Source organism: Engraulis encrasicolus, chromosome 20 (assembly GCF_034702125.1).
Source record: "Engraulis encrasicolus isolate BLACKSEA-1 chromosome 20, IST_EnEncr_1.0, whole genome shotgun sequence".
NCBI lineage: Eukaryota > Metazoa > Chordata > Actinopteri > Clupeiformes > Engraulidae > Engraulis > Engraulis encrasicolus.
Genome location: NC_085876.1, coordinates 14,381,702 through 14,396,811, shown reverse-complemented (window position 1 = coordinate 14,396,811; position 15,110 = coordinate 14,381,702). Strand labels below are relative to the sequence as shown.

At 42.0% G+C, this 15,110-nt stretch overlaps 1 protein-coding gene across 2 annotated transcripts; it reads right to left on the bottom strand.

The window, feature by feature from the left end:
• Window positions 1-211: 211 nt before the first annotated feature.
• Window positions 212-13,545, bottom strand: LOC134436324 (myelin basic protein-like). 2 transcript variants are annotated; one of them, XM_063185480.1, is made up of 6 exons: window positions 13,260-13,545; window positions 8,373-8,468; window positions 7,507-7,539; window positions 6,661-6,684; window positions 3,861-3,959; window positions 212-1,942 (listed from the first exon to the last, which is right to left on the bottom strand). In XM_063185480.1, exons 1-6 carry the CDS (start codon window positions 13,371-13,373, stop codon window positions 1,895-1,897), a joined length of 414 nt encoding a protein of 137 aa, XP_063041550.1. In that variant the 5' UTR covers window positions 13,374-13,545; the 3' UTR covers window positions 212-1,894. The 2 variants fall into 2 exon arrangements, with proteins under 2 accessions (XP_063041550.1, XP_063041551.1); XM_063185481.1 differs by lacking the exon at window positions 6,661-6,684.
• Between the last annotated feature and the right edge of the window lie 1,565 nt (window positions 13,546-15,110).

Sequence of the window (15,110 nt, the reverse complement as noted above, 5' to 3'; positions counted from 1 at the left end):
AATACAGCATATGTCATCCAAGCAATCCATCCAACGTTGTTCCACATCACCAATTGATAGCTAAACTGTAGACTCTAATGACCTGGATAAATGATAACCTGGCCTGGATAAAGGATAATCTTTAAAGACATCATCACTTTCTTTCACAATAATTTTCTTTTGAAACACATTCACATCTTTGACTAGTGTTACACAATACAATGGATGAGGGCATGTTCCAAATCTTTATTTCAAGTTAAGCAGCACATTAGGTGACTGGTTGAAGTTGTGACACTATGACATGTACAAAGGGATAATACAGTCAATGCTATATATCTATGTTTGCATTTTTGTACGCTGCATCGCTAGCACCATGTTTAAAACAGATTTGACACTTACATACATATATTTATATAACAATTTAGATTTTTATATAAAAAACTAATTAACTAATTGAGAAGGATCACATATGGCAATACATGGAGATTAAAAACCAAACAACAACCACAGGACGAAATAATGGTACATGCAAGGACAAATATAAAACTGCATCAGAGCTGCATGCTGTCATTTTCTCAATTAAAACACATTTCTCTCTTTCTCTCACTAACTCTCTCAACAGTATTCACTTACTTTACCCTCATGCTTATTTTGGTTACCACCATTAAACCACTTGTTTATGCTTTCAAATTGATAAAATAGTACTAGTTAATCAAAACAACTCCACAACCTATAATGAACGGATACAGATACGTATAAAGATATTTAAACTAGTTATAACAAAAAATGGGAATTCGGCTAAAGCATTTAACCATGTCATTGTGCATGATGATGGTTTGATGCTTTGGTTGAATTCCCTGCAGAGTAGTCTGAACAGTGAAAAGTGTACAGTTTTCATTTAGTGCACCGTGCAGGCCTTTTTGTATCAGCACATCAGTGAAAGGTCAATGTTCATGCAGTGTTATTTTGTTATAACACTCTATAAATTACAGTTAAATCGGATATGATATATTTCAGGGTATTAAACAAACAGTACGGCATAGCTGTAAAAAAACAAAACAAAAAAACGAACATTTTAAAGAATATAACTGCTGCGCTCATTTTCTTTAAAGAGCCCACACAAGGCCATAACAGAATAGGTCTTTGGAGACAACATTCACACGCGTACACACATATACACAGAGACACTCACAAAAATGTCAAGATTTTCCAGATTGAGACTGAGACAAGATACTGTAAATTGAAGCATATTTATGCATACTGGCTGGTCACTTCATAATATTAAGTTTGGAAATATTTTTTATAAAGGAAATCATTTTTTAGTTTCTCACAATGGCATCTGGTGGTTCTTGGTGGTGATATTTTGTACCAAAGTTAGCTGAGGGATGAATAGAATATATTGTAATAAATACATGATGCATGTAGTTATGGACATCCACAGAGACTGAAACTTCTAAACTTGAAAGATATTTGGGACATATTTTTTCTTCTTCTTTTTCTTTTTCTTTTCCAACACTTCAAACTTCACCTAAAGAACACAGCAAACATCTAGGCCCTATATGTCAAAATAAATACAGTACGTTGTGGCTTATGAAAGAATGAATGTAGGTGGGCTAGCACTAGTGTACCATGTATTTACCTCTAAGCATGGACAAAAACAGCTTTTCCTATTTTTCACTCTGTTATTATTGACTGCTTAGATTGTGTCCCTTTAGAAAAACATGCAGTGGTGGAGGCGGAGTGAGTTAGTCGGTTAATCTCTTCAAAACTGGCATCGGTCAAACAGCCGTCTTTGTTCGTCTTCTTCTTCTTCTGCTCCTTCTCCCTCTCCTCTTCCACCTGGTTATCTCCATCAGCATGGCCTCCTCTGTGCTCGCTCTGCCCTTCCTCCAGTTCCCTATTGTCTGCTGTGGGCTCAGAAGATGGTGCTCCAGCGTTTGGGAGGCGAGCGGGATCGGCTCTCCTGCAGGTAACAGCACACGTGTGGGTTTAGTCAAGTAGGGAGTGTGGGGGGGTGCACGGTACGGGAAGAATGTGGTGGTGGTGTGTTTGGATTGTTTTTCAGAGTCTCTGCAGACAGGTGACAGCATTTAGGTTTACTCATAGGGATGGTGGGAATGGGAGATGGTAGGACTAGACTGGTGTAATGTGGTATACAGGGCATTTTCCCGGTGGACCGGCAGTTCTCAGGGGCCGATGCTTTTCGTTATATACTGTGGGCTGAGCCCATCATACAGTAGTTTTAGTATGGGGGAGCTTGTCTTGGCTAAAAATGCCTGTGCTGGGTTTTTTTGTACCAGGAAAGTCCAGGGGGAGGGTGTAATGGTGCCTTTGGATCATTCAAAGACAGCACTGCACAACATTTTTGAGGGTAACGACAAATCGTCCCCATAAGTCAACGGTTCAATGACACATTACACGGTGAATGAGCACGCTCTCAGTCACCGCTGTGGCGCCTCGTAAAGCAAACCAACCAAAAGTTGCTTAGTGCCGCTTTAAGCTAATCAAATAAGCACTGAGGTATGTCTCAAGTCAGCAGTTTCTTGTCTCGCTTGGATTCCAGGGCGTAGTTAGAGTGAGCATAAAAGACATTGGGGAGACAAAGGGGGAAAAGAAAGGAGTGTAATATTTCATTTGTGTGTATGGATTGTCAGATTGTCAGTGATGAAGGCGGTTTAGTTTTTCACGATATGGCAAATTGTGTCTTGGTTTGCTGAGATAAATGTGCCGGATTGAGAATGTTAACTCCGCGTTTCACATTTTGGAGAAAATGATTGTTACGGATGTCTTACATCCATAGAGATATTGTAACACCTGTAAATTTAGAAAACGGTTAGGTAAACACCCATGACTGAGGTGCTTAAAGGGGAAAAATGCATAACGTGAAGATAATAAACAGATATTTTATGTCAATTGTTATGTACTATATATCTACCTACTGTACATATCTGGAGTAGGCTATTACACTTTGTAACATACTAGGTATGAGTAGCACGACAGAATATGTTAATGAAAAGTGGTAGATTTGAATTCAATGTTTGAATAACAAAACAGGGGATTTACAGGTAGGCTATCTGGATATAAGCTAGTTGTATATAGCTCCCTATCTCTTTAGAGACATAAACTTTAATGTCCCCAAAGGGGGAAATTGTCACATGCCGCATCGAATATAAAAACACAAAAAAGATACATAGCCTACAAGAGAGACATATCGTCAAGAATAAGATGCAAGAGCTTGACATTACATCTCCCTTTGCAATACCTCTGTTCACAGTCATGATCCAAGTATTGCAGCGACTAACCAAAGGCCCACAGGGCAGGCACCTTAGCACAGGGGTGTCAAACTCAAATTCACACGGGGCCTAAATCCAAATCTGGGACAACGTTGTGGGCCAAACTTGGAAAAATGGGCTAAAATTGTGCAAACACACACTTAATAGAGGGAAATTTCCCAAGCTCTCACTCCCATCATATGGTGGGTAAATATTCCTGTGCATATTCTGTTGAATATGCGGGTGCGATATTACACAGTCCTGTGCCCACTCATATCACTGTAAAAAATTGCATCTCCCTTTGCACCAAGGTAAAAAGGTAAGTTGCCCTGAGCCTTTCTCAAGGTAGGTTAACTTATAAACCTAAGGCAGCATGGCACGCTTAACTGCCTGCAATGTCTTACTGTTTGCCTCTGAGACACCAAACTTTGTGTTCAAGTCATGTTACAATATATTGTATGTTATAATGGAGTAGGCCTATGTGGACCACCTATAACAGACATCTGAAATGATCTCTGGGGCCAAATAATATGTTGTGCGCCAGATTTGGTCCCTCGCCCGGCCCGGGCATGAGTTTGACATCCCTGCTGTAGCACGAAGGAGTCTCACCAGGTTGAAGATTCTGGAGAGTGTGTTGGTCTGGTCGCGTCTTCTTCTGCGGGGCGATCGGAGACTCTGCGCAGCCGCCGGTGTGGATTTAGCGACCCCCTGAAGAGATACCCCCTCATCAGAACCCTCAAGGGTGTGTGTGTGTGTGTGTGTGTGTGTGTGTGTGTGTGTGTGTGTGTGTGTGTGTGTGTGTGTGTGTGTGTGTGTGTGTGTGTGTGTGTGTGTGTGTGTGTGTGTGTGTGTGTGTGTGTGTGTGTGTGTGTGTGTGTGTGTGTGTGTGTGTGTGTGTGTGTGTGTGTGTGTGTGAGGATGTGTGTGAGGATGTGTTCATAGGTTTGTTCAATGTATACAGCATAAACTCTAACCCAAACAAAACCTTTACATTGATTATGACTATATTATTCCAAGACAATATCAGTCTTCTTCCACAGTCTTCCCACCATTCTTGAAACTGTGTGTCTATTTGACAAAATGAATGACAGGATATACATCCATCGCATTCGCGTGAAAAGAGAGGTAAGAGAGAAAGACCTGGCCGCCAAACAGGACCATTAGTGCATGCAGGTAAAACAGGACAGGTTTGTATAGTTGTTGTCAGGATGGGTCTGTTGAAGGCACGAAAAAAGACAATCATAGTTTAGGGACAGAGACACATTGGTGAATCAGTCAACATGAATGAACTCCACTTTAACAGTATTAACACAACCACACCGGCAGCAAATGATTCAAAGGTTTCTATGCTGTCATGAGCTTGACATGGACTTGTTTGTTTTTTTTCTCATTTGGACCATGAGGCTTTGTCATAAGATAGAAGAGGTGTTATGGAGACTATTTTCAGTCTAAACTAAATTTTGCCAAAATATATAGTTACTGCAAAGGGAAAAGAATCTGGTGCCACACGGATGTCTATTTTCTGTAATTTATTTTTTCAGGGCAGTAAGTCTAACGTTTCGAGTCTTCATCAGAAATAAATTACAGAAAATAGACATCCGTGCTGCACCAGATTCTTTTTCCTTTGAACATATAATTTAGTCCTGCTCTGGTTGCACCGGATTGTTAATTTAGAAGTGTCTAGTGCATATCTCCCTTGTTTTATATAGTTACTGCACTTTGTCTTTGTTCAGCAGTATACGTACATAACCAGTGTTTTGTCTTATCTGCAGTGGGTGTGGTATAACTGTTAAAATGAAGCCCCACAACACAGACAACCGACCAAGGAGGAGAGGAGGTTGTTGGGGAGGAGGAGGAAGAAGAGGAGGATTGGGGGAAGGGAAGGGAAGGGAAGGGAAGGGAAGGGAAGGGAAGGGAAGGGAAGGGGGGAAGGGAAGGGTGAAAGGAAAGAGAAGAGAAGAGAGGAGAGGAGAGGAGAAGAGAAGAGAAGAGAGGATAAGAGAAGAGAAGAGAAGAGAAGAGAAAAGAAAAGAAAAGAAGAGAAGAGAAAAAGAGAGGGGAAGAAGGGAAGAGAGAAGAGAAGAGAAGAGAAGAGAAGAGAAGAGAAGAGAAGAGAAGAGAAGAGAAGAATGAAGGTGAAGGGAGATATAGGAGGACGTGGGAACATGGAAGGGTAGCCTATATAAAGTACAGGAAGCCCTAAGAGAGAAGGTGCTTTACCGGGTGCGGTGCATAAACAGTCCAGCAGTGTCAAAGCCATCCACGAGCATATACTCGTTCTGCGTCGTGTCACGTGTCAAAGAAAAAGACAGACAACCGTTCTCTGTTTCATAGCGTCAGCACTTCAGTTCCATGCAGGGGACATTGTCTTACTGTATAGCTCTAACTGGGCCAAACATAGCAATGACATTTAAAGGAGCATCTGCCATGTGCTTCATATAGTATACTGTGTGTGTGTACAATATGGCAGTATGATATTTCAAAATTAGATAAGAATCTGGTGATATATTGTGTATTCCTAAACAATCTTCCTCCAAAGACACCTAAAGGAATGAAGATAGTATGTATTATAGTAACGTTTGAGCTGTTAAAGTATGTTCTTCTTAATCAAACAATTATGAATTCGCTGACTACCTGATTAATAGGTAACTATACAGTAGTTCTGGTTGTATTGTACAGTTCACGGCTGATGCATTTGACTTTCACTGTTCTGCTGTTTTCCATGCCACTGTCTTATCCTAACTGCATAACATTATGCCTGATGGCTTTGAGCATATACATGTATAGTACAGTATGTCTATGGTGCAGAGTAGAACAGGACAAAGGCTGCAATAGATATGAACTCTAGATGCCATGTTTAACCTGTTGGTGTGGCCCAACCATGGGCGCTGCCATCTTGGGCAGGTATGCAATGTTTTTCATACAAGTTGTCACCACCTGCGGTTCTTTGTCACCAATTGATAGTGGTCATCTGACTGTAGCCATTCGTTCCAATTCAAAGCAATGGTTAGCATCTAGTGTTCATAGGCCTATTAGGGGGCCGTCTCAATGGCAAGTGTTCTAGCCTTGCTAGGACATGAAACGCCTGGTGATTGGGTACTCAGTGGAGTTCACCAAAAGGTATCCAATCACTTGGCGTTTCACGTGCTAGCCAGGGTAGGACACTGGGCATTGAGAAAGAATATGCCATGGTGTTGAGTAGAACAGGGGACACACAAGACAGGAAGTGGAATACAGGAAGCCAGCCAGACAGGAGGGGAAGCAAGTCATTAACAGGAGGAAGACAGCAACACCATTAAGGCACGAGACACGGAGGATGGAGGAGGTGGTCATCATCACAAGACACCTGTCACACTCAAGTCTGTGAACGCAATAATGTTTGTTTTAGTTGATATCACAGGTGACATACCAAACCTTCAATGAGTTCTCTCCACTGGGAAAGGAAACAAATAAAACGTATCATGAGTGTGAAAGACTAGAAAGCATGTGCACACTAGTCTAAGCAAGCAGAAAAAAATGCATGTTTCTACAATGGTGACAATCATCGTCTTCTCTGTCAGTTACAACGATGGTCGTGACTGGTTCACAGGACATGGTTCCAGCAATCCATATACTTAGTCTGTTTGTCTCTGATGAGACCACCATAAGCACATTTGCTTTAGATGGTGTCAAGCCTGTGTGGTGGTAACCAGATAACGTGTGTGTAAAAGTGTCCCATGCTTACAGTCAAGCATGGAAGTGGGACTGACTGGGAGTGGTTTGGGGCTGCATGAATTCTGTCAACATTGAGGAGCTGAATATAATCAAATATATAATAATACTAGGCTCAATTAAATTCTATAATATCCTGAAACTCTGGGGATGTAATACCGTAATACTATGACCTTTGAAACCTGAGTTCATCGCAGTAGATCGATATCAAGTATATTTTAGATATACGTATTTAGTAGAATACACAGTAAATAGAATATCTTTTACTGCTTCTAATTTCATTCATTGCCCTGTTCATTCAATTGATACAAGCAGTCAGCATTCTGCTCTTGTTGGCAGGAAGCAATGGAGTTTGCACATTCATTTATTTAATTAATTTATTCAGAGGCTGTGTTGTTTTGAGGAAATTGTGGTGCACGGAAAATGAATCATAACCTCTCAGATGCAACGTCATACAGTGTGAGACGTTTTTTTGATTATGCAATTGCTATAACAGCATAGCTTAGCTGACAAATATTTAGTGGGAGGCCGCCACGTCACTTACCCTAGACTTTGGGCGGGGGGATGAGGAGGACACCTGCAGGGGGGTGGGGGAGGGGGGCAGGGCAAGAGAGAGAGAGAGAGAGAGAGAGAGAGAGAGAGAGAGAGAGAGAGAGAGAGAGAGAGAGAGAGAGAGAGAAAGAGAGTGAGAGTGAGAGTGAGAGAGAGGGAGAGAGGGAGAAAGAGAGAGTCATCTCATTTTGTCATCTTCATTTCACTCAAATGCTCAAGTCTTTTATGTCCAATGGGGCAGCAATTTTGTTTTAATTATAATCAGCCTTTTAGCAGGCCTATAGCCTACCATTGTTTATGTCTCATTACCTTATAGGACAATGGAAACAAGGAATTCGGTCGTACACCAGTGTTAACTAACTAACTTACCCAACAATTATGAATTATAAGACACTAAAGGGCTTGAAGCGCTCAGGAGACTTTGCAAACAATATTACCCAGGTGCTAATCAGTACCGGGTGAAGTGTAAGTCCAAAAAAGGAAGGAATGAGCAGAGGCACTCTGAGATTTCAGAAAAATATTTTTAAAGCCTTTCATTTAACATGGCAATTCTGTTTAAAAACACATGGGCCTACGCGTTGCGGCCATATTGGCCTTCATCAGGGCTTTTCTCAAATCTCAGAGTGCCTCTGCCTTTTCCTTCCTTTTTTGGAGTCATGAATTATAATTGTACTGTAGTATACTGTATAGATGTAGTTACTGTAGTTATAGAATATGACTAACTTTTACTCCCCAAGTGTTGGCTTAACACAGCAGAATGTCCTGCATGTGCAGTAGTATATTCACCAACCATTAGGCTACATGATTTTGAAGCAGTTATATTGTGATCTGTATGACAGAGTGGATAGGCCTACTCACAAAGCTCCTGAAGAAGTGTACCACCACGTTCTCATCGGCACGGCGACGGGATGAATGAGGCCTCTGGGGTGACGATGAGTGACCACGGAAGGACCCCTTAAAAACAACACAGCATCACTCTCAGATCCCTAGCAATGGTAAACCATACCTTAAAAACAAAATACTGTACTTTCAGAGCCGTTAGAAACAACTACTTTCAGATCTCTGGATAGAGGGTACACAACAATTTTCAGAATCAGCTTTAGTCAGAATCAGTTGTTAGTCAGGCTCCCTTCTGTAAACATTTGAGTGATGCATTGTAATCACACAGTCAGATGTATAGGAGCAGTTACATAGCCTATTTCTGAAGTAGTTCCGGAATGAAAGAAGTTGTTGAAATCACGATATTTAAAACGATAAGATCTGTGCAATTTAGAGAAATTATACATCTTCTTTGGACTGTCATTCACAATGTGTTAATGTTTAGCAAAAGTAGGTTATCCAATAGCTTTTTCTAACACAGTTTGCTATTGGATCAACCCATCTCTGTATGCATCTTTGCCATATAGACTGATGTACCTAGCTGAATATCCACCAATACTAGTGCTGCCCCCTGCTGTTCATGCAGCAGGTAGGCATGTTCAGAGGTGAGGAGGGAGGTATCCTTTGGTGAGAGCTCAAAACAATAGGATATTATGATCAAAATTAGCTTTATGAAATAGATTCAAGTGATGCCGCTTTTGAAAAAGACAAGTGCAGCTCTTGAAATAGAAACTTACAAACTTACAAAAAAGTTTTTAGTAAGAAGTTTTTAGAGCCTGCCCTGAAATGAATGTTTCCAAAATTGCTGCAGTGATTCCTGAAGTCATAACACGATGACAAATACATCAGAAATAACTTTTCCACCCTCCATTGTCTAGAAATGCACTCTGTTAGTTAGGAGGAGTGCATGGGCACATCCTTTTGTAGCTCTCAGCTGCACTCTAAGTTAACTTTTTTCATCATCAGCCAAAATGGCTAGAAGATGTTTATATTAATAGCCAAGCACACACTTACTAATGGGTCAAACTGGCTAGTAAGTTGTTTTTTTCTACCCAGGCAAACTGAAAATTAACAGCATTTGGCCGGTTGGCTGGTGTTATTTACAGTAGAGCGCTGGCTCTCAGTGATAAACAATTCTGCTCCGAAGAACAAAAATTTTATAGTGACATTTTTAAAATCAGTCTGGTATTTTTCTTATAATCTCACAGTATTTAAAAGTCCCACTAGCCTATCTTTAAGATAATAGGTAATGCATCTGCACATGGTTTTGTCACTCACATACTGATGACGCCCCCTAATGGCCAGATACTGGTCAGGCATGTTGGGAGGGGTCATCTTCGGGTGGGAACCCACAAACAGGGTTCATGGGTGGGGTCCTTGTTTAGACAGAGGACTTATTCGGAAGCCACAACTCCCATTCCTGCAGAATGCATTCACGGTGGCCTGCTGATTAGCTCTCAGCACCCACCCCAACCCGAGAAGAGACCATGTGATCAGCAGTCACATTGCCTCTAGAATCTCATTATGTCCATGCAGGCTTTCAAATGTATAGGAGTAACATTCATACCGCATCTCCTCAAATAATAGCCAGGGATACCATTAAAAAATAATTGTCTGGTCCAGGCTACAAACAGGTGCAGGCAACATTTTGAAGGCTTAAATTTGTCTTTGAACACATAAAGGCTGTAATTTATTGATAGATATTTTAGACAAGGCTACAAAAAGAGGCTGGCTAACTATGAGCGGCCAGGCTATAAATTGAGAACTTACATGATATAGGTTATGTCAGAATGGCCGGATTTTATTTTCATGGATGTGATAAATGGTGGGACCTCTTTTCCATTTCCTTGTGATCATACTCAGAATTGCTTATGTTTAGCACATCACTTAAGACCATGACCTATGTGTAGGTAAGGTCTTAAAAACTGGAATTACAACTGGAGTTTCAATTCCAAGATGTCAATTTACAGTAGTTTCCTTTGCATTGCAACCAGGGGCATTGCCAGCCTTCAAGGACACCTTGGGCTGATAAAAAAGCCGAGTGCTCCAATATACTCCTGTTTAACCACAACCACCTATAAAACACAAATTGGGCTCCCCAAATAGGACATCAATGAGCACATTGATGAACACAGTAAAAAAAAAATATCTTAACTGTTGTACTATTATATTGGCTTTCCAAGGTAGACAGCCTGGAAGAGGGCTAAGAGAACCCCTCTGATAAGATCGGCAACACCCAAATTCATATCCAGTTCAGTGGCTCAATGGACGCGTCAAGGACAATCACCCGTGTGATGAAACAACAACAAATGTACAAATAGAGACACGCATGGGCTACACATGTCTGCTTGCTTGCTGGAGCATGTGCCTGAGGAAGAGCCATTTGGGTCAAAGTGTTGCTCATTGAAAATGCATTGGGAGGGAAAGCAGAGTCTGGGCACTTTATTCTCTTCTCTGTTTGTTTTGAATTTTGCTCAGTGAAGCATCACATTATGAACTAGCAGCTAAGTACAATTGCACTATTAGTTGAGGGGGAATGCCCCTGAGTAGAAAAAACACATTTGAATAAAAAATGTTTATTGTGCCCCAAACAAGCAAAATCCAGCACTGAGTACAAGAGTTTTTGTTTAACAATGTCTGATGCATTTAACTCAACTGAAGAAGTAGTACATATTGTATTTGAAACGCACACATTGCACTATGTGCCTAGCATTACTCTGTGCCATCAGCCAGTCCTCACATAAACCCAAATGACAAGAGGCTTGGCGAGTGCCCAGCGGCTATAGAGGAGGCTCCCTCCATCTTGTCATGGCTTGCCCTTGAGGGCACTCTGTTCTCCATCCTCCTCCTCTCCTCGGTGGCTCCTCACACAGTATAACTGCTACACCCATTCATTTTAACGTCATGGTCATCTATTCCAACGGCCATCCATGGAGCGTGCCAGACGGCTGGGCGTAATTTATGCTATGGACAGTTAGGGAACATGTCCGTAGCAATTTTCAAATGGGCTCAATCATCACTACGAAACGTTTCCACCCAGATAGTTTTCCTACCAGATTCTTTTCTTCTAGGGTCATGAGATTTGGACAAATTGTTGCATCCACACTGGTGTTGGGACCAAACCAAATAACCAACACCCTCGCCAGATATCACCTCCATGTTGACCCAAGTGTGCCAAGTGACGCACACAGCATTAGCTGTGTTTATTTTACTGGCAACCCAAAATGAACCAAGTCCACACATTCAATTTACACCCCAGCAGAATTGCTTTGGATGTTAAAGGTGCTGCAATGGTTTGGCCACACCCAAACATACAAGTAGTTTCATATTTGCTTCCACAAGCTTCCCTATGAATCAAAACAAACAACATGACTTTATCCCATATACTGTATGACTTTAAACCTCGCTCACACACCAATTTAACTTTGTATGCATTTGCAAGAATAGGCTCAATGACAAAAGATTTCAAGAAAAAATATTCTGCATTATAAAAATCAATGTTACACAACAGCTGAATGTTATCATAGTTTAATAAAACTAATGAACAGAATTTAGGATCTGCCATCCTCATAGACTGTTACCAATTGATAATTCCTGTTTTCTTGTGGTGGCCTTGCTGTCTCTCTCCCAGGGCAATGCATAGCTTTCCTCCCACACGCCAAAACATTTTTGCACACAACACACTGGTCCTTTCAACAGAGAACTAATGTCTTGATAGTACTCCCACAGTGGCCCATACAGTCCTTTGCCTATACTCTGCATGTATGAGGAAACATGCCCTGCTTTCAAACAGACATACTGTTACCTCCAAATAGCAAAAACAGCTTGTCGATAAGGTCAGGTCAAATGCTTGCTTTATTTTGTCAAAGTAACTCCTAGATTACATCAAAAACATATGGAAACGTCATTATTTATATTTCATACCCTTAACATTGCCTTTATAAGTTCGCCCAACTGGCATCTTGACAGTGCCAGGCAGCACAACACAAACATTAACAGACAGTAGAGTGCATCCTGTCAACCAAGACCAAAGAAGTTCTCTTCCTCCTCAACAAAGAGGCCAACCACTGAAGCCTGTGTTCCTGCATTGGTCATGTCCCAACCTAACGTCTCTTGTCTGCTTTCCGTGCTCTGACATGTCATTGGTCATGTCCTCTTCATGTCTCTGTCTGCACATTCTGATTCACTCACTCCAAGTCACTCAAAGGACTTTCCTCATCCAACCGAGTGACATAACTGGACACACACACACTGAGTGGATACATTCGGCTGCCATGACGTTCAAAAGTGGTTAGCTCATCTATTTTGACTCCGCATGTGAACTCACGCCGGCTGGACAATGGGGTTCCTACCATGTCTGCATTACCACATAGGCCAATTAGGATACAGCTGCCTACTGTCTCAAACTGAAATGCCTGTTGCTTGTGTATGGTATTCCACTTTGCACGTCCTACAAACCCATTAATGACTAGGCCTACTTTAGAGTACTTTTATCCAAGTTTGCTGAGCTTTCAGTAAGTTCTAAAAAAAAGTGCTCAGCCATTTTAAAATATGAGCATACATATTCTGTGTGTCTTAGACCTGCACCAAAATATGAGTCAGTGTGTGCATGATGAGTCTTTTACAGCGCATGATTGAAACACTACCTCCTAGCCTGGACTCCTCCAGAGCCAAGACAATAAACTGTTAGATTTAGTCAAGGGCTTTTTTATGCATCCTAAAAAGCCCAAAATAGGAGAAAAAAAATGCCATACTCTGACCAGACACAGGGGCCCGTGTTTGCTGTTCATCTGGCCATGACTGAATAGAATTCATATTCAATTCAACCATAACAGTTGTACAAGAGACCCTTGGGCAGGCACTCACCTTGGCTCTCTTCTTCTTGTCCACTCCAAAGAACTTGCCGATCTGGTCCAGGAGGCCAGGGGCCTTCTTCTTCCTGCCCAGTCCTGAGAGACCTGAGGTGCTTGCCGTGGCCATCCTGACTGCTGCTTAGGTTTGGCTACGGTAGTACGCGGATGTGCTGCTGCTGCTGCTGCTTCGGTTGGAGGTACTCTGAGTCTGGCCTGGAGAGGAGTCCTGAGTCCACTAACACACACCACACTACAGCTAGTCCAGCCCCTAAAAATCCCCAACGCTCCTCTGAGTTTCTGACGTCTTCAGCTCCGTTGGTCTTTGAAGAGACACCCCACACACACACACACTCTCACACACACACACACACACACACACACACACACACACACACACACACACACACACACACACACACACACACACACACACACACACACACACACACACACACACACACACACACACACACACTCACACACACCCCTTGTGGCAAAGCATCATGGTCCGTGAGGTGGCTCCGTGAGGTGGGGGTGGTGGCGGTGGGGGTGGGAGAGGGTTCGGGTTGGGAGGCGTGGTCCCTTCTCCGGGCTGTGCCAAGCGGTCTTTGGACCCAGCCTTGCCTGTGACCTCTGGAGTCTGTCACTGCTGGCTGTTGAGGAGAAGCCATTGTTCCCCAGTGCTTCGCATCTGCTTCAAATAAACAAGGCCATGTCTATGAGTGAGAACCTGGTCCCCATGCAAAACAGGGGCGCGGGCCAACAAAGCAGTCCATTGTTCTACAGGGTGATTTCTACCTATTATACAAATAGATCGCATTTTGATGTCACTTTGTATATTTATTCCTTGAACCACAGTCCAGTTCAGATGAATGCATTTCAGGGGAATATTGTATGTTTTGAAAGTTGGCAGTTTGACTTGGGCATGGAATGGTTGTGCCATGCGGTTGTCCAAAAGTCACAATGACCGGGGTCCTACAAGGTCATGACACTCATTAATTAATTAATTGAGTTGCATTTGTGGAAGCGACTTCATGTAATCTATTATCTATTCTGCGTGCATTGTCTTGTCATAATATTTGTCAGATTCAACTATTGTGACCCTGACACATAACTGTTTGTATGAGTGTTGAAAAATGTATAATGGTGGCTTCTGGAAATGGGGATCAGTGTGCACAAAGAGCCAAGTGTCCTCTGTTGGGTATTACACTGCACGACTAAACCTCACTGGCTTAGCATACAAATATTTTTTTACAGTTGGCTTTTGTGGTGTGATTATTTTGGCCTGTTGGGAGAATGTTGTTGACTGTTTTTCTCCTTTTGAAGACAGATTTCATTTTGGCAAAAACAAGTCGAAGGGCTTTGATTTATCTCTTGAGACATCTCAGGTTTCCATTTGTAAATGTCTGGCACAACAATGAGAAACAATATTCATTTCCATCCTTTTAGGAGATTCTTTTTTTAAAGGGCATTTTGCCTTTATTGTTGACAGGCCAGTCGAGCAGAGACAGGAAATGAGTGGGGAGAGGGAGAAAGACAGGGAAGGATCGTCAAATGACCCAGGCCGGAATCGAATCCGGGTCGCCGGCGTAGCACAGTGCTCTACCGTTAGGCCACGGCAGGGCCCATTTTAGGAGAGTCTATTAAATTCTGCTTGTAAGATCCTATTTTTGAGTGCACTAATCTTTTTCTTTAATTTTGTTGTTATCTGTTGTAACAAAGCAAATGCTACCGTCAAGAGACAGAGACAGAAACACAATGGTGTACAATATCTTTTACAGGCTAACATACATATTGAAAGAAGTTTTTTAAAGGGACACTGTGTGAGATTTTTAGATGTTTATTTCCAGAATTCATGCTGCCC

What these genes read in the sequence shown, in the direction of transcription:
- LOC134436324 (XM_063185480.1), bottom strand. Translation starts at nt 13,373, where the DNA reads ATGGCCACGGCAAGCACCTCAGGTCTCTCAGGACTGGGCAGGAAGAAG. An exon ending in ACAAGAAGAAGAGAGCCAAG is followed by an intron (nt 8,469 to 13,259) that starts GTGAGTGCCTGC and finishes GTTGTTTTTAAG; the next exon opens with GGGTCCTTCCGTGGTCACTC. An exon ending in TACACTTCTTCAGGAGCTTT is followed by an intron (nt 7,540 to 8,372) that starts GTGAGTAGGCCT and finishes ACCCCCCTGCAG; the next exon opens with GTGTCCTCCTCATCCCCCCG.